The 24193-nt window shown below is 45.1% G+C and overlaps 1 protein-coding gene across 1 annotated transcript in view; it reads left to right on the top strand.

Annotated features, from left to right (window-relative positions):
• MARCHF6 (membrane associated ring-CH-type finger 6) overlaps positions 1-24193 on the top strand; it is a 1612715-nt gene that overhangs the window by 153171 nt on the left and 1435351 nt on the right. The window contains exons 3-4 of the mRNA XM_086965293.1: positions 1259-1332; positions 9466-9609. Coding sequence (XP_086821419.1) covers positions 1259-1332; positions 9466-9609 — 218 coding nt within the window. The remainder of the gene's footprint in view (positions 1-1258; positions 1333-9465; positions 9610-24193) is intronic.

Raw genomic sequence — 24193 nt, forward strand, 5'->3', positions numbered from 1 at the left:
CAAATTACTCCTGAATATGTGGGTGAGAATGTTGTGGCAGTGGTTTTTGTCCACATCTGCTCGGGTCACAATCGAAGTTATCTAAAAAAAAAACAAGCTCTCTGCATTGGGTGGTGGGGGAGCAGTACCTTTTGAAGTCTGATGCCGAGGCTCAGACAAATGGTGTGGGTGTGCGATGTGAGATGTGGCTGGCTCTGTGCACGCGCCTGGCTCTCATGAACTGTGCCTAATCCGTCTGGGTAGACTTTTGAAAGCCTATTACTATAATCTCGCCAACAAGCATTGCTAAAGCAATGCTTTCAGCGAGACCTAAAAAACCTGGAGGGTGGATCCTTTCTTTGCATGTACAGATATTGCCTCTGAGTCATGTCTCCACCAGTGCCCAGCTATCCTTTGGCTTGACTAACACTACTTTCTGCAGAGATTTGTTGTCCAGGTGACCTTGATTTTCCTTTAGTGAATCTCTACCACGGCATTCCAGAGATAGGGGATAAAACAGAAATCTCTACACTAATTGCAGTTTTTCCACACACACCGTGTCTATGAAATAGGCTAGTTTCAGGGCACAGATCAAGTTTTCATGCACACTATGCTTAAATCTGTTTCACTTAATTTCTTTCAAGCCCAGACGGCTCTTACAAGCGGACAAAACCATTGAAATTCCAAATGTGTTATTAATACATTTTAGGGGAAAACAAAGCGGAGTACGAAAGTGTGACATATAGAAAAACACTAACAAAAGTATGCAAAGAGGAGAGGCTATTCCTTAGTGTTCGACTCGCGTATGGCGCCTCCTCGTTGTTACGTCAAAATATAAATTTAGAGAATGTCTACTGCTAAAACATTTTTAAAGCTGAAAAAGTGCATTATATATACTAATGCGTTGTGAATCACAACTGCTAGGCAAAAGGAATCAAGCCCTGAGTGTCTTGCGTTTCTGGAAGTAGCAAGTTCATTTTTATAATACGGTGCACTAAAAAACTTGTAGTCAATAAGCAACACTAGTAAGTGTTCTTTTTTGCATACTGCCTTTGCTTTCTGTAATGATTTAACGGTTTGTTATTGAATACCATTACTACAATAAATTAAGAATGGAGTTCAATATGTGATTCTTAGTTATGTATATGCATTGTGTATACGCTTGGGACATGCCTCTGGAATCTTACCAGAATTTCATGTTGTCGTTCTAGTACTTAGCCATTGTTAAGTGCCTTTTTGTGCGTGTGCATACTTTTTATATAATTATATTTTATTTCAGCTTAGTTCAATGGCTCAAACACAGCAGGAAAGAATATTGTGAATTATGCAAGCACAGATTTGCTTTTACACCAAGTAAGTGCTTATTGTTTACTGTTATCTACTTAATGCTTACATGTTTAGTTTACAAATTCATAAGCTACATTGACAAAAGAGTAGGACAATTTAATTTGTTTGATGAGAAAATAATTTCTACCTGTAATGTAGGTTTTGAAATGCATTGTATGCTGTGTAATCCTTAATGCTGTAAACATTAAATGCTGATCACAAATGCTGTAACCACCATCCAGATTAGTATATTGCACTTTAAATCCTTATGTGATAACGTCAGACTGTTCCAGGGCCTCAGGACAGACCAAGGATACTGGTACCACCACGGTTGAGGTAGTTTAAAACTGATTTCCTATGGTCCATCCTACTATGGCTCTGCAAACTCCACCAGGTAGACCCTTCCCACACTTAACTTTTTTGGTAGAGAGGACGAACAGTCAAATGCTTTTCAGGGACGTAGTGTAGGGGTGGGGGAGAAGCTCAGAACTCAACAGTCAACCAACAGAGGCCGTAATGTATTGTCAACCCAGTGCTTATCTTTTAGTTAAGAGAAAGTACTTTCATCTCATAGCAAAACGAAAAACTACACAGTTTAATAGAGTTCACAGGCATAAGATGGTAATGTCATCTACAGTCCTCGGTTGGATGCTACACTCCTTTTGTACCATTTTCCCATTATAAGAATTCTTTAATGCCTACAGTCCCCAGTATTTAGAATAGGTATAGGGATGAATAAGGTACAGGTTCGGTTCGATCGGGATTACTCTACTGACTAGATGCGTAAATCTTTTCAACTTCTTTCGCTGACTTGAATTCATCCAGTTAAGTGTTCAGCTCGTACTGCAAATGTCTCTGTAGTCTCAGGCTTGCATTCCATTCACAGCTTGGCCCTACTTTCATCGGCTTGTTGATAGTGCAGCTCTGGTTGTGCTGGCCCATGTGTTCCATGCTGTTTCTCCTTCTGCAGCAGCAGATTGTTAGTGGGGGCAAAGGCGGCGGCTTCTCCTAGAATACAAGCCCCTGAGCAAGATCAGCACAGTAGACCTGCATGGCGGGCACTCCTCTTAGGCAGTTGCAGCCTCTTAGACTGGGTGCTGACGGGTGCTCTATCATGGCAGGTGCAGCCTCTGGGCTGCGTCTTCAGCGACTGTGCATCTTTGGCAGTGAGGGCCTCCAGACAGATGATGGTTTCTGCATTGCTCGTGACGTGGGACCCTCCGCTCTGACACTGGATAGTCACGGCATCAGTCTCTTGGGCACATGATGGTTGACATGTTTATTCTTCGCTCTTGAAAGTTCACAATGGAAACCACTTTGGAGGTCCCTCACAAAACTGGTCTCTCCTGGCTCTCTTGCAGTCGCTTCTTCTGGGTGTTCCTCAAGCCAGAAACATGCTGGGCTACTTTTCATAGGCATTCTTTTCTCCAGCAGGACTAGACTCTCTCCTTACTGCTCTCTGAGCAGCAGTTGTAGCTAGGCACTAGGCAGACCCTCTGCTCCTCCAGCAAGACGAGTAAACTAACGGTGATGTGCCCTTGTAGGAAAGTGGGATCTGCTTTCAAGTTTACCCCCACTTTCTGTTGGTGTCCGCATGTTTTTGTTTTTTTTACTAGTTTGACTGGGATCCTGCTAATCAGACCCCGGTCCTGGGCTTTCTCCCTAAATTGACATAGTAAGTACTTCTGTACATCCACAATTTGCTACTGGTGTACTCTAATAAGTCCCTAGGATATGGTACTAAGGTACTGAAGGTATAGGTACACCAGGGGTCTCCCGTGGGCTGCAGCATGTAATGTGCCACCCATGAAAGACCACTCAAACTGTCTACAGACCTGCCATTGAAGCCTGTGTAAGTTGATACTAGAACCACTTACGAAAGATATGTTTTCTTATATCTGAAGTTGCTGCACTTAAAAACTTTTTTTTTAAACCCTATGGCAGATGCTGCAGACCTAAGGGGGCAGGGTACTTGGTTGAAAGTGTGATAGTACCTCTGCATGAGCAGGTCACCCCTACAAACCCCAGAGTTGATTCTCCAGTCTTTGTAAGTGCGTCCAGCCATTTTAATACATATAGTGGCCATCCGTCATTGCGCGATGGCTAACTATGTAGTGGCTGTGCCAAACCTGGGCATGTTTTGTATCAAACATTTTGGAAATATATCCTAACGGTGTTACCGGTGCTGGAGTATGATTCCATGCCCTGGGAGGCTTCTCTGGGAAGCCCAAAGTACTCCCGGTAACAGCCTTTCAGGGTCTGCCAGCAAGCTAGTGCTGCTGCCGACCCAAGACATGATTCTGCCCTCCTGCTGCTGAGCTACGGTCGAGCAGAGGAAAGTAGAAGAATAGGTTTACTGTCACAGGGAGGTCACTACACTTAAAACCTTTAAGTCACCGCAATGCCAGGCCTTTCAATCCTGAAGGCAAGGTGCTAGGTTATATGTGTGAGGGTGCCCTGCATGAGAAGGACAGCCCCTACAAACCCCGGAATAGATTCTACAGGCTTTGTGTTCGGTCAGCCATTTAATACATATAGTGGACATCAAGTAAGTAGACATGAGATGCCTAACTATGTAGTGGCTGCACCGAAACTGGTCACGTTTGGTATCAGACATGTTGGAACCTACCCCAACACTGATTCGCATGGTGGATGTACGATCCCTTGTACCTAGGGAGCACCCCTGTATTCCCGGTACCAGCCTTTTAGTGTCTAACAGCCAGCTAGTTCTGCTGCCGACAACCGACACGATTCTGCCCTCTTGCTGCTGAGCTGAGCTTAAGCAGGGTATGGTAGACAAATAGGTTTCCTGTCCTAGGGAAGTCTGACCACCTCCCAGACAGGTGTATTGGGCTGAGGTGGGGCGGTTGCCAGCGCCACCAGACTGCTTTGAAGGGCACATTTGGTGCCCCATTGCATACTCCAATTTGAGCCAGTTCAGGAGTTTTTGGCTCCTGCTCTGGCACAAAACTGGACAAAGGAAATGGCAGTATACTCCCCTATGTCCAGCCTCTCCTCTGAGAGGGATCCTTGAATTGTCACATCCCTTTCCCTAGGGTACTTAAGGGCTTACCTGTGGGTGGCTCTTCAGATTGGTCGTAGAACAAGATTCAAATCCAAAATCACTTCAACCGTCTGGGCACCTTGGACTTCGTTGGACTTCACCTGGAACCAAGACTGCATCAAGGAAGACTCCTGCTGCTCCTGGTCTCCTGATCCTTCCAGTCTTCTGCGCTGTCTGTGCCTATGCTTCTTCCAGGTTCTTCTTCAGGCCTATGGGCATCAAAGAAACCCAAAGTAATCTCCTGTGGAGTGAAGGAGTCACTCCCCTGCATCTGCAGGCACTGCAACCAAGCTGATCGGTCTGCTGCTCCTGACGTCCCACGGACTCCGAAAGGCTCAGCAACACAGGTAGTGGTTCTGCAACTCCCTCGAGGCCTTCATTGTCTCCTCAGCAAGTTTGAGGCCAATTTCCCTTGTCAAAACCGCTGGAACAGAACCCTTGTGCACTGCGTCGACTTGCAGTTGCTAAGGCTTGTCGACTCTGTCCTCCAGGGGTACATCGGGCTACAAGAAGCTCCAACTTCCAGCATCTCTTCCTGCCAAGATCTTCGTCCTCACCGCATCCTCTGCCCATGGGCCTGCATCTTTGGTGAGCTGCTTGAGGTCCTCTTGTGACTCCTTTGCCTTCAGCCTGTGGGTCTTCTTGAGGGTCTTCTTTGGCTTCAGTGGGATACTCTGCTTGCTCGGGCCTGCTGTGACTCTCCTGGATTTCATGACTTCCCCAGACCTTGCGCGTCCCAACAATGCTCCTTTTCAGTTTACCACGCCTGTTGCTGCTGCCAAGGCCTGTTGGTGCTCCTGCTGGTCACAGACACCCTGGTTCTTGATGTCCGACATGAGACAGCTCGTGAATGGCTCTTGGCCTTCCACAGTGTCGCCTGGTCCTCACAGCTGTCATCACTTCTGCATCTTCCGTCATCAGTGGTCATTGGTCTTCGGTGACTCTGACCCCTCTGCTTGCAGGTACTCCTCTTCAAGAATCCATCCTTGAATTCCACCTGACTCTTTCACCTTCTTCACCAGCGGCATCTTCACTGAAGTCCTCCATTGTCGTCTACAGCGGTTTCCGACGTCACCTTGCACCTAAGCACCTGGCTTCCCTGGTGTAGATATCTTGGTTTCTAGGGTATCCACGGGTGGGGTGACTCCAAACTTCTGTCTTCCACTCTGCACACAGCCTCCTTTTGGTTCCTGGATACTTACCTTAAATGGTTCCTTGGGTCCCCGGTTCTTCTGAATCTTCTGCTTCAAGTCCCGGTTCAAGTCCCGACCTTGGTTGCAGTTTGCATTTTACTTTTTTAGTGTATAGTTTGGTCCCGCCCTGGAGATCACTGTATAGTTGTGCTTACTTACCGGTTTACATTTGAAATATTGTGTGTATTGCAGGCATGCAGGATATTTCAGAGCTAGTAAATATAGTAGCTAAATGTAGGTCAAGGGTTTTGGGCTTTGGAGCGAAGAGAACGCTAGGAAATATCTCGTTTCTAAACAACAGCTACATGAATTTGGCGAGGCTATTGGTTGCGCTTTAGTGCTTCGTTTGCGAATGAAGGGATCGGCTAGAGCAATACAGACAATGAAAGACCAGACTGGGGTGGCACATTCGGATCCGCAAAAGATACTTTAAATTTTTCAGGAATTTTATGCTGTTTTGTATACTCAGCAGGGATGTGGAGACGGGGGGGGGGGGTCTATGGATTGGGAGATGAGGAAGTGCCACAATTAGATCCTATGTTGGCAGAGCAGCTTGATTCTCCGATAACTATCCTAGAACTAGAAAGGGCTGTAAAAAGCTTAGCTGCAGGAAAAGCAGCGGGACCTGATAGAATACCGGCGGAGGTGTATAGGCTTTTTTTCCGCTTCTCAAAGACGAGATGTTGAAGGTATTCCAGCAAGCACAGGCGGGGCAACCACCTAAATATTGGTCAGAAGCCACAATTGCAGTTTTCTGTAAAAAGGGTAAACCTACAGATCTGGTTGGGTCTTATCGCCCGATTTCTTTATTAAATTCCGACAGTAAAAAAAAAATTACTCTAAAATTTTGGCTAACCGACTTTCCTCTGTTATTACCTCCCTGGTGTCTTTGAACCAGCATGGTTTTATCCCTCAACGCGGAACTACAGAACATATCAATAAAGTTGTTACACTGTTTGATATTGCTAGCACTGAAAATAGGGAACTTGCATTAGTACTGTTGGACGCTGAAAAAGTGTTCGATTGTGTGGAGTGGGGATATTTATGGCAGTTAAAGGATCGAAACGGCTTTGGAAAGAAGTTTTTAACAGCTATACAGACATTGTTTAAGGTACCCACTGCTAAGATTTCTGCGATGGGTTTACTTTCAGATGTGGTACCCATTACCCGAGGCATACGGCAGGGCTGTCCCTGTTCTCCTTTATTATTTGCCCTGTACATAAATCCCTTTTTGGAACAGTTGCTACATAATGCTCGAATTCTTCCCTTTTTGGTTCATGAGTATGAATTTTCTGTCTTTGTATACGCGGACGATATCGCTGTGATCACTGTGAACCCTGCTGGTGCAATGGATGAAATTGAGAGGCTAGCTTCGGAGTTTGGGACGAAGTCAGGGTATAAGCTAAATGTGTCTAAAACACAAATTTTGTGTTCAAATAGTACGCAGTTCAGAGATGATCGAGAAACTAAAGAAGTAACATATTTGGGCATACAAATACGATCTGCTATTAATGAGCTGATGGAGGTAAATTGGAATTCCTTGATTAAAAATATTAAAAATTCTTTGGATAGATGGGGTCGGCTCAATTTCACAATAATAGGACGGTGTAACATCGTTAAAATGAAGATCTTGCCAAAGGTTCTTTATTTATTTCGCTCCATTCCCTTGGAAGTAACAAAGGCTAGGCTACAAAACATACAGTCAATCTGTGGAAAATTTATTTTGCGTCCAGGGAAGCCAAAGCGGGCGATGCTTTATATGACTCTACCTCTAGAGAGAGGGGCTTAGCAGTTCCGGACTTTGCTTTGTATTACTATGTTTGTTTTTTGTTGAAAATGCGGTGGATACTTACGGGGGAAGGGGCTAGCATAAGGCTAACTCGCCTTCGATTTTTGAAATTTTAATGGGTTCTATCGCTAGGCAATGCCTATTTAGTGAAGTGGATGGCCGCTATTATAAGCGTACGCGGTTCAAGGTTTTAATTAGTGCCTTTAAAGTATGGAAACTTATTCGGGCACTGATTAAATTGGGGAAAATCTCTTATTATACACCTCTGCATGCTGCGAAGTTGTTACCAGGTATATATCTGGACAATATTGTTGCCGCATGGAGGAAAAAGGGTATTACAACTTTAGGTAACTTGTATTCAAAGGAAGGGGTTTGTAAATCTTTTGATGATTTGGCTTTACAGTATGGTATTCGCAGAATACATTTTTTTAAATATCTGCAGATAAGGGATTTTTTTACAGCGGGTTATCTTCACTAGGGAATCCCATCCCTTAGTAGAAAACGGAGAATTGGAGAAGTATATCAATTATTATTAGCTGAGCATTTGGACGACTTGGAAAAGTACAAGGTAAAATGGGTTAGGGATCTGGGGCAGTCGGATATTTAATCTCGAAACTTATTACATTATCTAGGGATGTACTTATGTCTGCAAATTTGAGGGCTCAATTTTTTAAATCTCTTTGATTTATATTACACTCCCCCGCGCATGGCTAAGTGGGGGACCAAATTTGATGGTAAATGTTTCCGGTGTCAAGAGGATAACGCAGACAGTGTACACATCTTTTTTAAATGTGATAAGCTGTCGAGATTTATAGCTGATATAGAACATTTTTTGTCATTAGTTATGAAAGTAAGGATTACCATCACTCCTGCGATGGCCATTGGGATGGGGCCCGAGACAAACAGAGATAACCCATTATATGTATATAGACAATTTCTTTTCTTTTCTATGATGGTTGCACGTCTATGTATCGCCTCTGAATGGCTTCAGAAAGATCCACCTGTGTTTGAACTGTGGCGGGCGAAAATGTACAACTATTGTAAAATAGAATGGGGTTTGTTTTTTGTGAAAGGGGTGAAGAAGCGCAAGCTTGATTTGAGTATATGGGGAGTATTTAGGGAATACTTTGAGGACTGAGATATTAGTGGATTAATGTGTATATTTTGAATTGATATTTTTGTTTACTATGATTGTACTCTTTGGAACGGAAGTGTACCATATGTGCTTTGTTTTGTACTAATTCTGCTGCTTTGAATGAATAAAAAAAAAAAATTAAAAAAATGAAATATTGTGTTGGTATATCAGAGTAGGATATATGCCAATGTGTTAGTGAGTGTGTATAATTAACCTACACTATATGATTAGTTCTGGTAGAACAAGCGCTTAACACTTCGTCTGCTCTCCATGGCTACCACTTAGAGAGCTTTCTATGGTTGTCTAAGACCACTAAAATCACCATTAGGGTTGTCTGGATTAGTGCATGGTTCTTCACTTAGATAAGTGTGCACCATGTACCAAGCCAGGCTCCTACACCAGTCTAGACTTGTTGTTTAGCATCTGAACTATTCCTTTTATTCTACCATACCACCTGCAACTTTATATGGACTAAGCACTTCAAAACCAAATTATATCATCATACTTTAGAACTAGCTTGCTTCACAAAACCTTACGCTTTGAAAGAATTACTCTCCGTCCCCAACATAGACCAATCTAATCCGAGGGCACAGCAAAGACATTGTAGCAAGTAAGTTAACATGACCGTGTTTCTTACCGGCCTCTCAATGCCTTTGCCACCTTTTAAGTCACTGGAAGTGGTAAATACCTATTCACAATATAAAAAAAGCCCAAATTGTCCCTCATTTTCAGCTACTCATTCAAATCGCTTGATTCTTCGATAGAAAAAAACAAAAAAGATTACGATCTTAAATTACCTCAACATACCTTTTTCTCTCGACTATGAATTACACTTTTTTCAGTTTGTGCAGCTTAAATGCGGTTTTAAAATTGCATTGTTCTTTGAATAGATTGCATGTTGTGACCTACTTATTATATTTCACATTTTCTTTCCACCACATAGGGAACTTATTTCTAAAAATATATATTTTCTTTTAAGTTTATTCCCCAGATATGCCTTCCCGGCTTCCAATTCAGGACATATGTGCTGGTCTTGTTACCAGTATTGGTACGGCAATTCGGTACTGGTTTCATTATACACTTGTGGCCTTTGCATGGTTGGGAGTTGTCCCTCTTACAGCATGTAAGTATGATTTCCTTCTCGACCATTGTCTGTAGTTTAACACTTGACAGTTATACTTTTTGTCCAACCCATAAGAAGTTCACAAGCAATGTTTTTTATAAATTAGTTTTTAAGTATTTCAAATGTTTGATCTATTTTTACCCCTTGCATAATGTTTATCTACATACTTTGATTGGTGATGACAGTTGGAATATATCACTTTCACATAAACTTAAACAGTGGTTTAAGTGCCTATTATCCCATAATCTGGTAACCATGAGACTGTATATCCGGTTACTGTAATAATCTTCATTGCTTCCCAAAAGTATTGGCTGTAGTATGTCTGTGGTTAAGGATATATTTGTTGTAAATTGGCTGCTTACTCCTTTAAAACCCTCATCTCTCCCATGAGGTCCATCACTTTTGACTTGTTTCTCCTCCTGTGGTTTACATAGTCATATATTGGAAAAGGGTTTTAAAAATCCTTTTTAGCATCGTAATATGCGAAGGTCTACATCAAACAACGAAACGTGAGTACCCAATGTGCCCAAAGGTTTGGCTCATGAACAGACTAACAGCAAAAAATAGCTGCCTGATAATTAATTCCAATGTAGCCACTTCAGCTGGAAGCAAACACACTTACTCTGGGCTATGCACACAGTCCTTTGTTAGGAGAACCAACACCAATTCATGCTGGACATGAATTAGTGTTGGTTCTACTAATAAAAGACTGCATTCTCAGGTTTGCTTCCTATGAAAGCTGCTACAATATATATCTATATCTATATAATATATATATATATATATATATATATGTGTGTGTGTGTATGTGTGTATATATATATATATATATATATATATATCCCAACATAAATTCCAGTATGCAAGAATATAAAACTCACTGGTGCCGTGGCCTCCATTTCAACAGTGTTTATTTACAGCAACGGGTGCCCCAACGCGTTTTGCAGTTAACCTCACTGCTTGTTCACGGGTAAATTGTACAAGTGAAATACCGATATTTAAAGGTGCAGGGTTCAATTACACTTTGTAATGATAAACATAGTAAACATACTATTTCATTTGATTTTGACATTTACAAATTCTATGTTTGTGTTTCTTTGATTCAAAAGAACTTCAATTACATAAATTCAACAAGATTGAAATTATTATACAGACCAATGTGTATTTTACCCGAGTGGGTTTTAACAAACGGGCTGTTCGGCATGGAATTGATAAATTGTTCAAAAAAAGAAATCACGTTTTTTGTTCTTTGAAAATTCAGCCCCAGTGGGCAGGTATTTTTCGATATATTTAGCCCAATCATTGGTAATACAGCTCCAGTGAGCTACTATCCATGTGTTCCTTAGACTCAGCCATAATCTTCAGTTTCTTCATTTCTGCAACAAAATCAAATATACTTTGTGTTATAAAACTATAGAACACCCTCTAACAAATCATAAACAAAACTTGTTAAAAACTTTAAAAAATATACAGTTACGGAAGGGTAAAACTATGGACTGTTGATATTATCTCAGGTGTATCAACATCTCTTCGTCAAAGTTTAGACCGAACGGGATCAGCATATTGTATTTTATAATCATTTTTGATTCATGTTTCCTCAATTCTAATGTGCGGTTCCCTCCTCTTTCTCTCAGTGGGATTGAATCCAGCACACAGAATTTTAGAAGATTTTGGTTCTGGTTGTGTTTGTCATTGAAATGTCGGGCAACAGGGTACTGTTTATCGTATTTGGCGATTGCCCGCAAGTGCGCTAAAATAAGTAACTTCACCCTTTTGATGGTACTCCCGATATAGAACAAATTGCAGGGGCACTTAAGTGCATATACTGCGTATTCCATATCGCAGGTAAAATGTCTCATGATTCTGAACGCAGGTTTATCTTTACAAAGTTTGACCGTCTTACAGTTCTGGCTAGACCTGCATGCTTTGCACCTAGTGCAGGTGAAAAAACCTTGTATAGGATTCACTTTTCTAGTTTCTCTAATACTGCTTGTCATCAACGTAAAGGTTTAAATAGGTTTTGGGAGGTACTAAAAACAGATGAGGATTTGAATGACAACCTTGGGTTATATCCTTCAATAACATTTAGAAGGAACAAATCATTAAAAGATACATTGATGACAGCAGTATTAGAGAAATCTGTAAATCTGTAAATGGACACATGGGATCATGTGTACCACGTATCTGTCCTAGGTGTATATAGTAAGAACACATTGAGTTAATAGAAACATGAGATAAAGTCATTAAACCCCTATGTCCGAGGTTACATTGCAGCGCTATAGCATTGCTAAGAAAAGAATTAGTTTGCCCATACAGGGCCAGATAAAGAACAGAGGGGTCAGGACAAGATTTATTCATGCCACTTACAGAAAGAGTATATTTGGGGATTCACCCCGTGATAAACCAGAACAACAGAGGCAATAAAAGAACATCTTATAAATAAGTGGCTACAGAAATCAGTACCTGACTAATGAAATGAAAGTATGTACATAAATTGTAAATGTTTGTTGTTTTTAATGGGTTTTATATTGCACACTTAAAGCACTTTCATTGATTTGCCATTTGAAGTAACTGCAAATGTATCTATATATATGCATTCAAAGATGGCCACCGCCTTTTTAATGTATGAACCTTCTTTTATGTTGATGAATTAATTCAGGTCCAGTGGGCTTTAAAATGGCAACCGATCACAAACACAAACTGACACTGACGAAGCTTTGATAGCGAAACACGTCTGTCTGGGGTGAGGGGGTTTGCAATAAGGCATCTTTATTATATCTGATTACCTGTGTGCTTGACGTTTTTCTGACGACACAAAGTTGGAGCGTGTTGCTATATATATATATATATATATATATATATATATATATATATATATATATATATATATATATATATATATATTGCACAGAAGGATTATCAATAATTACTTTTAATGTAGGAATGCTAAAAAATGCATAGACATTTAATTATTTTATGACCATGGGAAAACGGGTTGTAACCAGAACACAAGGGACATAAAATACATATAACACATATACAAAAAAAAGGGTAAAATAAATATATTGAACACTATTGGACCCTCAAGAACATCCCCTATACGTGACGATTCAACAGATGATTCATGCAGTATTTATTTATCTTCTAAGCAGTATCAGTATCTATTACATTGGGTTCAATTAATCGGGAGTTTAAATAGCGCAACTACTGACCTGTAAGGGTCTCAAGGCGCATGTGATCCGTAGGGTTCTGAAGTCGTTCGAGAAAAATGCTAGAAGTAAGTCTTGATCTGAGTGCCTTGTTTGCAGATGTGGTTAATATACCAATTTGACACCTTTTAAGATGTTCCCATACTCTTTGTTTTTAGATTGTCATATGTTTCCTGTATGCACGCAAAAAGAGAATTGTGTCTGTTAGTTTAACTTACTCAGTCTTCCAAGAGCGTTTCTAGCTTCTTTACTACTTGCGGTTTGAAAGTCTAGTTGAGCGTTCGCTGGTGGTTATTGTAAAAGATTGCCCAAATCAGTGATGCGCTTTCCTTCAAAGAATGCAGTATAGGCTGAATGCTGCACCTTTTATACTCTTAAATGGATAATAGCAAACATTATATTTGATTTAGTTCTAACTTTGTCGTTTGATTATTTTAATAAAATGAGTTGCTTGTTAACCGGCTTCAGCATATCATTTACAATATTCTAGTTTGTTGTCTTCAGTTGGGTGACATTTGCAGTGATTGCAAGTTATTTCTCCTATGATGTAGGCTGCTAGAGCTATGGAATCTCATTCTTAGCAAGACTGCAGTCCTAGTATATATGTGCATGAAAACGGCAACATCTGTTATAAGGAACATTTTTTCCAGTGACTGCCTGTCTATTGAAATAGAACCATCATTTGAATTGTCCTAAAGTGTGCATTCTTTGTGTTTGGGTTGAAGAACTTGTAGAATAGTATCTTGGATTGCATTAGAATTGTAATATTTGCAATAGAGTTTATCATTAAGTTGGAATAGTTGGTGGGGGGCGTGGCCGGACCAGCCAAGATGGTGGACGTCTCTCCGAGGGGCTCTGGCTGCCGGCCGGCGACCACGACCTCTTGTGCCCATTCTAGGTGTCCTCACACGTCGCAGTGCCCACCATCGGATCCCAGAGGCGACAGGAATCATGCCGGTGTGCCTCGATTGCGGCTGTGTGGCACAGTGGGGTCGAAACCACTCGCGACCACGACCTCTAGTGCCCATTCTAGGTGTCCTCACACGTCGCAGTGCCCACCATCGGATCCCAGAGGCGACAGGAATCATGCTGGTGTGCCTCGATTGTGGCTGTGTGGCACAGTGGGGTCGAAACCACTCCGCCTGAAGCCTTGGTGGGGGACCTCCCCAAAATGGTGGACCAGCGCCGGAGCATCGCGGATCTCTAACGGCCGGCTAACCCCAGTGTCGCCCAGGCGGGTCAAGCAAAACTGAGCGGGAGGTGGCTGTCTAGATCGGCTGACCGGACCTCAGGAAAACGACCCCACGGCGCCACAATAGCAGTGCGGAGGGGGCCCCTCCCCCGTCTAGCCCAGCCGCGAGGAGGATCCCGGGCTAGCATCCTGGAATATAACGGAACAGCGGCGTATGAGAGCGGAGTGGAGGGAGTCTGAGAACGGCACCAAAGGGGACGTGTGCCTTCAATCACCAGGTGAGGCGATGGCGGCGGCCCGAGCCCGGCAGCCCCGAGACAGTGTGCAATCTGTTGGGAGGGCAGCCGCGCTGCGCTCAGTGACTGCCATCGGAGCCCCTTCCGAGGCCCCGGTGAGAACAGGCGAGGGTAGCTCTTCGGGGGGAGGCATCCTGGAAAAAACAGCCTAGGCGTCATGCCCGCAGCGCAATAGAAGACCACAAGCACACTTGGGCTCGCCCCCCCTAACCGACAGCAAGGCTGGGGTGACGCAGGACAGACCTGGGGTGTGGGCCTGCTGCCCTGGTGCACCGAGAGCGGCTAGGCGACCTCGAACACACTGAGGCCTGGAAAAAAGACGCACCATCGGCGTCTGTGGCGGATGCATCCACGTAGCTGCTGGGAGAACGTAAACGGGGAACCATGTCGGCCGACCGCACCAGCCCCCCTCTGCTTACAGTCGGTGAGGTGCCAGACTATACCAGCGCAGAACAGAGCGACCAGCACCTGGTGACAAACGGCCACCCTGGCACTCTCTACGAGCTAAGAGTCGATTGTCGCCCCAATCGCATCCTCTGCACTCCGAGGGAGTGAGACCCCGTGACACCATCGGCCTGGACACCTCACTGCGAATACAGCCCCACGCCCGAGGGGCGGAAACAACGAGCCGCCACTGGTGATCCTTCAAACAGGGAGACCAGGGTAGGCCACCAGCAACCGCCGACCGCAGAAAGGCACACCGGGAAGTCGACCCCCTCATCATGGGCCGCCCGCAGCTGACGCCCTCCCAGACGCCCGCCATGACGAGGTCACGAGACGAACCTGCCAGAGAGGACGCTATGTACAGAAAACTGGACCAAGTCTTAGCGGCCATAGAACACTCTAGAGTGGCAATGGAACACAAGTTCGACACCCTGGCCACTGATCTCAACAGCTTGCGGGACAACCACAGGAAGCTTGCTGACAAGGTGAACCAGGGCGCAACGACATTACAAACAATGGAGCCACAGGTGCAACAACATCACCAAACCTTAAAAGACCTCCAAACCCGGATCCAGATCCTTGAGCATAAGGCGGATGCCTTGGAGGGGCGCTCCCGTAGAAACAACATCCACGTCATGAATCTGCCGGAGGGGATGGAGAGGGCCGACCCTGTTAAGTACTTCACGGACTGGATCACAACTTTCGCGGCCGCTGAAGACCTGACCCCCACTTCTCCATCAAACGGGCGCACCGAGTACCAGCGCGGAGGCACAAGCCAGGCCCCCCCCAGAGCCTTCCTGATGAAACTACTACACTTCCGGGATCGGGACACCATTCTCCACGCGGCCAGAGTTCAGGGCCGTTTGCAGGTAGAAAACCAGCAAGTGATGTTGTTTCCCGATTACTCCCAAGCAGTACAGCGTCAAAGAGCCACCTTCCAAATAATCAAACGTACCCTGCGCCAACAGAATGTTCAATATGCTCTTCTGTTCCTGGCTCGCCTCAGGATTGTCCACGACTGGAGCACACACTTCTTCTCTGACCCGAAGGAAGCGGACACCTGGATAGAACAACATCTTCCGCGCCGAGCTAACACCTCACCCATACGAAACAACTCTGGAGCACTCAAAAAAAACAAGCTTTATTCGACAATGTCATAAAAGCATTAAAATATAAATTACATTTCATAGTTTAAAAGGTTAAAATGGTTTGGTTGAATTCATAAAATGCATCGGAAGTACAGATTACAAAAAGTACATGAATTTTCCTACAGGCTTTAGCTGGGCTTTTAACAAGGTTTCAGTCCCGGTTCCAGTTTGCTTCTGATGACCCATGCCCATCCTATGAATTTGGCCAGAGCTATACAGATGGTAAGATTATTGCTGGTACGTATTATTCTAGCTGCTACTATGCCACTTCTGGTTCCCAGTAACTTAGCAATGGGGTGTAACCACTTCCGACGTGGGTCTGCATACGCTGGGCATTCAAATAATATGTGGTTTATCGATTCCAGAGCAGCAGGACAACCCGGGCAGGCAGCCTTATTTCCCCGGGCCCATTTTGAGGTAAATGCTCTAACTGGTAAGGTGCCTATCGTTAGTTGGAAAAACAGATTGCGAACCGGACGTTTGCTGATACTATACCAAAAACTTCGAACATGGGTGTGTCTTTAAAACCCAGAAAGGTCCCTGTGAGTGAGAGGGGTGCAGCCTTCCTGTACACTTCTAGGGTCACAGCCTCCCAGTACAAACCTTTGAGGTCCTTTTTAGAGGGGAACCTGGCATTCGCTGGATCTTCCCAGAGCGCTCTTGGTCCCAATTCTAGCAAGGTTTTTCCAATCCTGGATAACCATACGATTTTGTGGTGGATGTCACTTCTGATTAAATCCTTCAGTCCCTCAGCGTAGGTTTTCAGTTCAGGTGTTGTCCATAGCCGCCTCCAATATAGAACTGGTCGGAGGGCAACTATGTGAGCAATAGGTCTCATGGCCATATCAAGGTACAGGGGGCACATAGGGGTACTCTGGGGTAGGCTTACAAGATTCCTCAAAAATCTATTCTCTGATGCGGTTAGTTTCCCCAGGTTTTCAAATCCCCATATCTCTACGCCGTATAGGGCTGAGCTGATCACCTTACCATTGTAGACGGAAAGGGCAGGAGCAATTGGTTTAATGTGTGACCTAGCGTGTTCCCTGTTTAATGCTCCTGCTAGTTGACGGTGCTTGAGAGTTCCCAATTCCACCTGCTGTTTCCAGGATAAATCTTGTTGAATGCATACCCCAAGGTAAGTAAATTCTTGGACCTTCTCAAGGGGAAGATTGTTCATAAGCATTTTGCCCTTGAAAGATTTGTGCTGATTAAAGGCCATGTATTTTGATTTGGAGACATTTACTTCCAAACCACGAGCGGTACAGAAGCTTTCGAAGATTCCTAAGGCCTTCTGTAATCCACTTGGGGTTTTGGCTATGATTAAACAGTCATCAGCAAACATTAGTATGGGTACTTTGACTCCCGCTAGAGTTGGGGCATCAACATTAGCTGTGATCAATATGTTTGCCACATCATTTAGGTATAGGGAAAACAGGGTTGGCGCAAGGACACAGACTTGCCGCACCCCTCTTTCCACAGAAAAATGGCTGGTGATGCTTCCAGGGCTCCCCCACCTTATCTGGGCAAAGTTGTTTTCATGTAGTCTAATAATTAGGGAGAGGAGGGCCCTGGGCATACCCATGTGGTGGAGAACTTGCCACAAAGTTTCCTGGGGAACAAGGTCGAAGGCTGCCCTGAGGTCTATAAAGGCAGCATAAAGACTGCACCCTCCTAGTAGGACAGTCTTCCAATATAACATAGCGAATTGGAGGACTTGATCAACCGTACTGATGGAAGATCGAAATCCTGCTTGCAGTCGGGATAGGATGTTCCCATCTTGTTCCCAAGCCTGTATCTTGTTTAGAATCAGCCTGCCGAAGATTTTATGAATGGTATCAATCAGGCTGATTGGGCGGTAATTACTAGGTAAGGTCTTGTCCCCTTTCTTATATACCGATATTATTTCCGCCCCTTGCCAGGTAGTAGGGATGGGAGCTCCTTTAGCTATACTATTTGCTAGCAGGAGTATGTAATCTCCCCAGGGATCTCTGTCATGTAGAAATACATCTGCTGGTATTCCATCAATGCCTGGGGCCCTAGCAGGAACTACCATGTCGAGTGCCTGACGCACGTCTTCAAGATTGAATGCGTCATCAGTAAAAAACAACATATTGGGAGCCTCGAAGTGGGTGCATGGTTCCATACTCTTAGCGTATTGGGGCTTGAAGTATGATACCCATTCCTCTTTGGGCACCCAGTTTTGAGGCTTGTCCCGTTTTCTCTCACTTCCCCATTTTAGTATGTCCCAAAACTCCCTGGAATCTTTTTGCATGCCCGCTTCTTTTAGGTCCTGCCACCTTTGCTCGTCCCAAGCTCTCTTAGATTTGTGAACTATACTCTTGTATGCTTCCCTTGCTGTGCGCACTCGTTCGCTCATTCCACCTTTAAGGGCGCTGCCCAAATCTGTCCTTGCTTTCCTACACTCACTCATATGTAGCCCATCGCGGCACAAGACTTTTGCTGTTATTGTTTGACTTGTTGGGCTTAACAAATAGGCTATTTAAATCTATAAAAAGTGATTCATGTATATTAGTAATTGATTTCAGAACTGAGGCCTGGTCCCCCTTAGTAGATTCGTCCTTCAGTTCATGCAGAGCTAGCTTCATTTTGGTTAATATAAAGTCCAGATGCTCTTGGCTCTCCAGTACTTTAGCACCTTTAACATGGCGGATGTCATTTGTGATGTCTACATCGTTAATTGACTCCACATTCGTTCCCCTTGCTTCTGCTGGTGGCAACCAATAATGTAGGGACAATGACAGGGGGTTATGATCGCTCTCCAACCTGTCTATGACCGACATGTCTTCCAGATATTGCCATAGGCTAAGACTCAGCAGAATATAGTCAATTCTGCTTGTTCGTGGGCCGCTATTGAATGTGTTGGCACCTCTCTTGTCTTGCTGGGTCCTGCTATTGGTGGCACGAAGCCCCTTGTTCAGGCAAAGTGCATTAATCTGGATAGTTATTTCAGACCACCTTTTTACAGGCTCTAGTTCGAGTTTGGGTACACCACATTGGCTGTCTTCCTTCTCAGAGATGTTCCACTCGCCTCCCAGTAGGGGCTCAAAAGTTGAGTTAAAGTCGCCACCTAGAATGATATGGGATTGCTGTGAATAGCGTTCAATATGTTCTTCTAATGCCATTATGACTTCCGATTTTTTCCCTCCAGTGCTCCTTACATACAGGTTGTATATATCAACCAGTTAAGTGTTACTATTCTTGAGAGTAAGAAGCTGTAGGTCCCTGTGGTTTGTATGGATAAATTTTACACTAGCGTCTAAGTCCTGTTTAATCCAGATGGTTAATCCTCCCGATGGCCTCCCTCTAACTCCCTTTACTGCTGGTATGCTGTAATTCAGAAACTCAGGAAAGAATACTGGTTCTAGAAACCATGTTTCCTGAAATGTCATGCGAATTAATAAATAAGGCCCAATCAGGTGATTCAACCCTAGATTTCAAGCCAGCAATATTCCATGATATTATCAAGGTTGATTTTAATGTGGTAATTCGGGGAGTAGTCAGAATACTGTAGAGTGTGTCGTCGGTAGGCCTGGGGATGCCCGCTATTTGGGGTTCGCCCAGATTGTTAGCTAAGGATGAACTTTGCTCTACCATAATGTGTCCCAATTCAACACCTACTTCTGATAGTCAATCGTTTTGAACAAGACTGGAACTAGCTAATTCTCTCCCACCCACTGGCTGTCAAGCTATCCACGTCGTCCCTTACCTTGCTTGCACAGATGCCCTCTAGGATGACGCAGATGATTCCGCAGAGACGCAAGGGACCAACTTCCCTGATTACTAACTAAACCTTACTGGTTCTAAGATCACAGCAAGAATTCAACTAGAAATTAGGGAGGAGGGCCGGTACTGGACGTCGTAGTGAAGAACCTTGATTCTTGCTGTCGACCTGCGAGGCAACAAGTACAAAGACTTTACTTTTTGGGTCCAATAGATTCTTCCTAATCTACTCTAGATCTCAAGACTCCAAAGGCTCAGACTGAAAGTTTTGATGTTCCCCTACCTGCGATCAGTAAGATGTTGGCCTTCGTCCAGTATTTCTTTATAGGAGGAGAAGGTGTTAGGAGAGGAAGATGAAGTAGTCTTCTAGGATAAATGGTCAGCTTGTGGGCTTGAATGCTCAAGTTGAATTAGGCTGGAAATTAAAGAAAACGGATTACTTTTACATTCATTAAAAGACCTTCGCAAAACCTTCCTAACCAACCTATCACTTACTTGCAATTAACTTCTTGCTTCCTAGACATGGGGTTCTGGTAATCTTTCCTCTAAATTCGGGAAAGATAAGCTGAGACCAAAAAGATACACAATACCCTATTCATAACAAGGATTACCAAAAGTAACAATCAAAATATTGCTCAAAACGTTTCACACATAGAATCCTAAATAACGTTCTTCATTAGAAATCTGAGATACAAACAATCGGAAATGTCCAAAGTCTTTCCTTGCGTTTTCTTCTGTGAATGAAAGTTCCAAAAATTATTGTTGACCTTTCTTGCGAAGGGCGCCTTTTAATAAAATGAAAGTACTTAGCTTTCTGCTTCTTAGCCTTCTCGGGTCGTCAACGTGGTTGCAGAGGAAGAATCGCCATGATGAGGAGCATTGAAGTCCTGCCGAGTTGAGAAGCCTTCAGGTAGGTTCCAAGTCCTAACGCGAGCTTCTCCGATGGAAGTCTGAAGGCAAAGCGCCTTCCAGAAGGCTGGGTGCGGTTTAAATACTGGACCGCACCCAGCCCCACCCGATTACGCACACAGGACGTGCGCGAGAAAGAAGTTCCCCGATCCCTTCTGAAGCGCACCAAAAGGCGCGTGCGAGGGATGACGGGAGAGCGCTTCCCTGAGTGAAGGCTTGGTTTTCCGATAGCGCTCAAAGCGAAGGCTTGGTTTCTTATAATGCTGGTTGCAAATCCTGTAATACAACATAGAAACCTGCACAAAGCATTTTTAAGATGACAACAACAAGGTACAATAACGCTAGTTCCAAATCCTAAAACACACTAAATGGAAATACGAGACCTGTGTTAAGCATGAAATACTGTACACTCAAACACACTGATTTGAAGCGTGCGGGCGCACGGGACAGGGGTGGGTTTCCAAAAAGGGAAACGCTGCATATTCCTAAAGGGGATATGTAGCCTTTAAGGAAGGTCTGGTGTGGATTCATGACACTGGCTTGCCTAGAGGTTTGCTTTGGATGGGAGAGGATCTAAATTGGATTTTGGAATGGTCTGGGGAGCAAGTTCTGAGCTCTAACAGAATTAGGTTTTCCGCCAAATAGCGGTTTTTAAGGACTAGCTCAATACAGTCTGTTTTTTCCCTGCAATGGAAATCCTTTTAGCTATGTGAATGTCTTCTCTAATTAATGAACGGCAGCCCCTGACGTACCTGATCCAGTGGGTTGCCTTGTTTATGAGAGATTCGCCGGATTCCCAGCCACTATTCTGACTTAGTTTTGGGACGTTCACCATATATACTTTTGAGGGGTTATTCGAAGAGACACCCTTTGGCTGGGGGGCACGCTCTGGCATTGGCACTAATGCTAAACAGGGATTTACTTTGACTATTGAGCCAGCCCCTAATCCGATACCCCCAGTGCCTGCTCCAGAGTGACCCTCCCCAGCTAATGTGTTCGCTTGTTTTTGCCCAAGAGCACGAGCGTGGGCCTTGCTAACATGTGGGTGCCCACTCCCAGCTCTGCTCGCTCCACTATGCTGAGTGTCGGGGTGTTTGGATGGTTCTACTCCTCTAGCCTGAAGGATTCTAGAATCTACCACCAATCTACCCTGGTCCCTGCTTGAGCCATTATCATTTAGATTCGATGTAGAAATAGAACAGGTGACCTGCCTCACACTAAGATTTGTTATAGTGGCTGTGAGACTCTCGATTTTATTATACAGGGCCTCCACTAGGTTATGCAGCTGCTTCACCATAAGGGTAAGGGGAGTAATGTCTTCTCCCGTGACTAGAGAGGGGTCACTGGCCGCTGTGTTCGTCGTCTCCCCTTCACCTGTTGGAACTTCAGGCACAGATCGATCACTGCCAGAAGTGGTGCAACGTCTAGCTACAGGGGCCAAAGTGTTGAACCTATTACAAACCAGAACGGTCGGTTTCAATGCGGTAGGCGTTTTACTGGAAAGATTTTTAGATGTGGCAATGTCTGCAACAGCACGCTCTTGAATCCCATGAACAATATCTACCTTTGGGTTAACTCCATCGCGATTTCTGACTTTGAACATTTCCGGGATCAGAGGTCCGCTATTCCGGAGCTTGTCCCCCGCTGTGGTCCTGCTATCGTCTGCTCTCTCTAGACCCCTTGCAGATATAGGTGGATTATCTGTTAATAGGTTTTGACAGTCCTCGATCAGTTCGTCGATACAGTCCATTATACAATTTCCCCCTGCATGGGCAGCTGGCTTCTTCTGGTTATTCTTCCTTGCCTTTTTACCGACTACCTCGCTCCATTCCTCGGTATTTTTCCTTTTCCCCATTTTCTATGGTACTTGGTCCTGTTAACTTTTTATTCCCAGAAATACAGTACCTTAGGGTAGCAGTAGTCAGAGGGGTGGCCCAGCCCTGCCACGTTCTGCCCCAGACGGCCCGCCCTTTGCCCGGCGAGTCCCGCGCAGCGGGAGGCGGAAGATGTCAAGTAGTGCCGGTGGGTGGGTGGGCAGTCCTCCGCTCAGGTCTGGAAGCACACGGATTCCTGGATAATGGAGTCCCGTGCAGTGACCAGCGTGCAAGTCCCTTGGTTCTCAGCCCCTCCAGGGGCGGCAGGTAGCTCCGGTGTCAGAGACCTCAACCCAGCGAAGCGGGACCCGCGCCAACGGGTTCCGCAAGCAGCTATATCCTGACGGTGGGTGGGTGGGCAGTCCTCCGCTCAGGTCTGGAAGCGCACGGACTCCTGGACAATGGAGTCCCGTGCAGTGACCAGCGTGCAAGTCCCTTGGTTCTCAGCCCCTCCAGGGGCGGCAGGAAGCTCCGGTGTCAGAGAGCTCAACCCAGCGAAGCGGGACCCCAACTAAAGCTTTCAAAGACGGTGGAGACGTGCCGGCAGTGGCCGGAGAGATGTCCTTCTACAACCTCACGATAACGAACTAAAGCTTTATGCAAACCAGTTTGGACGCGTTACTTCGCGCAACGGGTCCCCGATGTTGGGAATGTATCCCAAAGTTGCAGTTTTTTGTTCCCTTTTACAACCTACTTCTCCCAGTTATTCCCGAGCGAGCAAGGGGCACACAGAGTGAACAGCTTAGACTTCTGGACGGCAGGGGGGTGGGGCGGCGGGGGCGGACCGGGTGGGGGGCACACCCGAGGCAGACACTCGGATCGCACGGACGCCGCATGACACACAAAATGTCAAACACAGACTTCAAGATCCTCACGCTCAACATCCGGGGCATGCACACGACCAGCAAACGATATTCGATATACACATATATTAAGCGTCAACAAGCCCGGGTGGCCTTCCTACAGGAGACACACTTGACGGCTCAGGAGGTAGACCAATTGTATAAAAAGTGGCGTGGCGTGGTATGCGCCACTGGGTATTCCGCTTTCGCCAGAGGCGCACTCATATAGATTAGGCCGGGGGTCCCCTATAAAGAACACACCAGGATCATCGACAGGGAGGGCTGTTATGCAATACTGATAGGCCAGTCAATCCTTGTGGGGTGTGTGTATGCCCCCAATACAGATCAGGAACAATACTGGAACACCCTTACCGGTGTCTTGGCCCGCCATGCAAGTATATCTTGGCTCCTGGGAGGGGATTACAATTGTGCTCTAGACTTGCACCTCGACAGATCACACCCCCCACCACTCCACTCGCCAGCACACAATCAAACTGAGCGCTTCCGCCGGTGGCTGGATCACTGGTCCCTGGTAGATGCATTGAGAGCACTGAACCTGGCCGAGCGGCTCTACTCTTTCCATTCCATCCAACACGACCTGCGAGTGAGACTAGTCTGATTCCTATGTACCACAAACCTAATACCCAAGATAAGGCATGCAGATTACATGGGACGAATATTATCAGACCATGACGCGCACATAGTGATCCTTCGCTGGCGGCCACCTCACCCCCCGGTCCCAACATGGAAACTCACCCAGGAGTGCCTCACTGATCAAGCCTTTCGCCACGCACACAGCGAGTTCACACGGCCGCGGATCTCACCCCCCCCCCGCTGTGTTTGCACCCCACAACATGCACTGCCAGATCCCACCGGGTGGTGTCCGCCAGGGCACCGCCCGGAAGCGCCGTGCCCCCTCTGCTCGCCGT

The sequence above is a fragment of the Lissotriton vulgaris genome, chromosome 4_1 (assembly GCF_964263255.1).
Source record: "Lissotriton vulgaris chromosome 4_1, aLisVul1.2, whole genome shotgun sequence".
In the NCBI taxonomy this organism is placed as follows: domain Eukaryota; kingdom Metazoa; phylum Chordata; class Amphibia; order Caudata; family Salamandridae; genus Lissotriton; species Lissotriton vulgaris.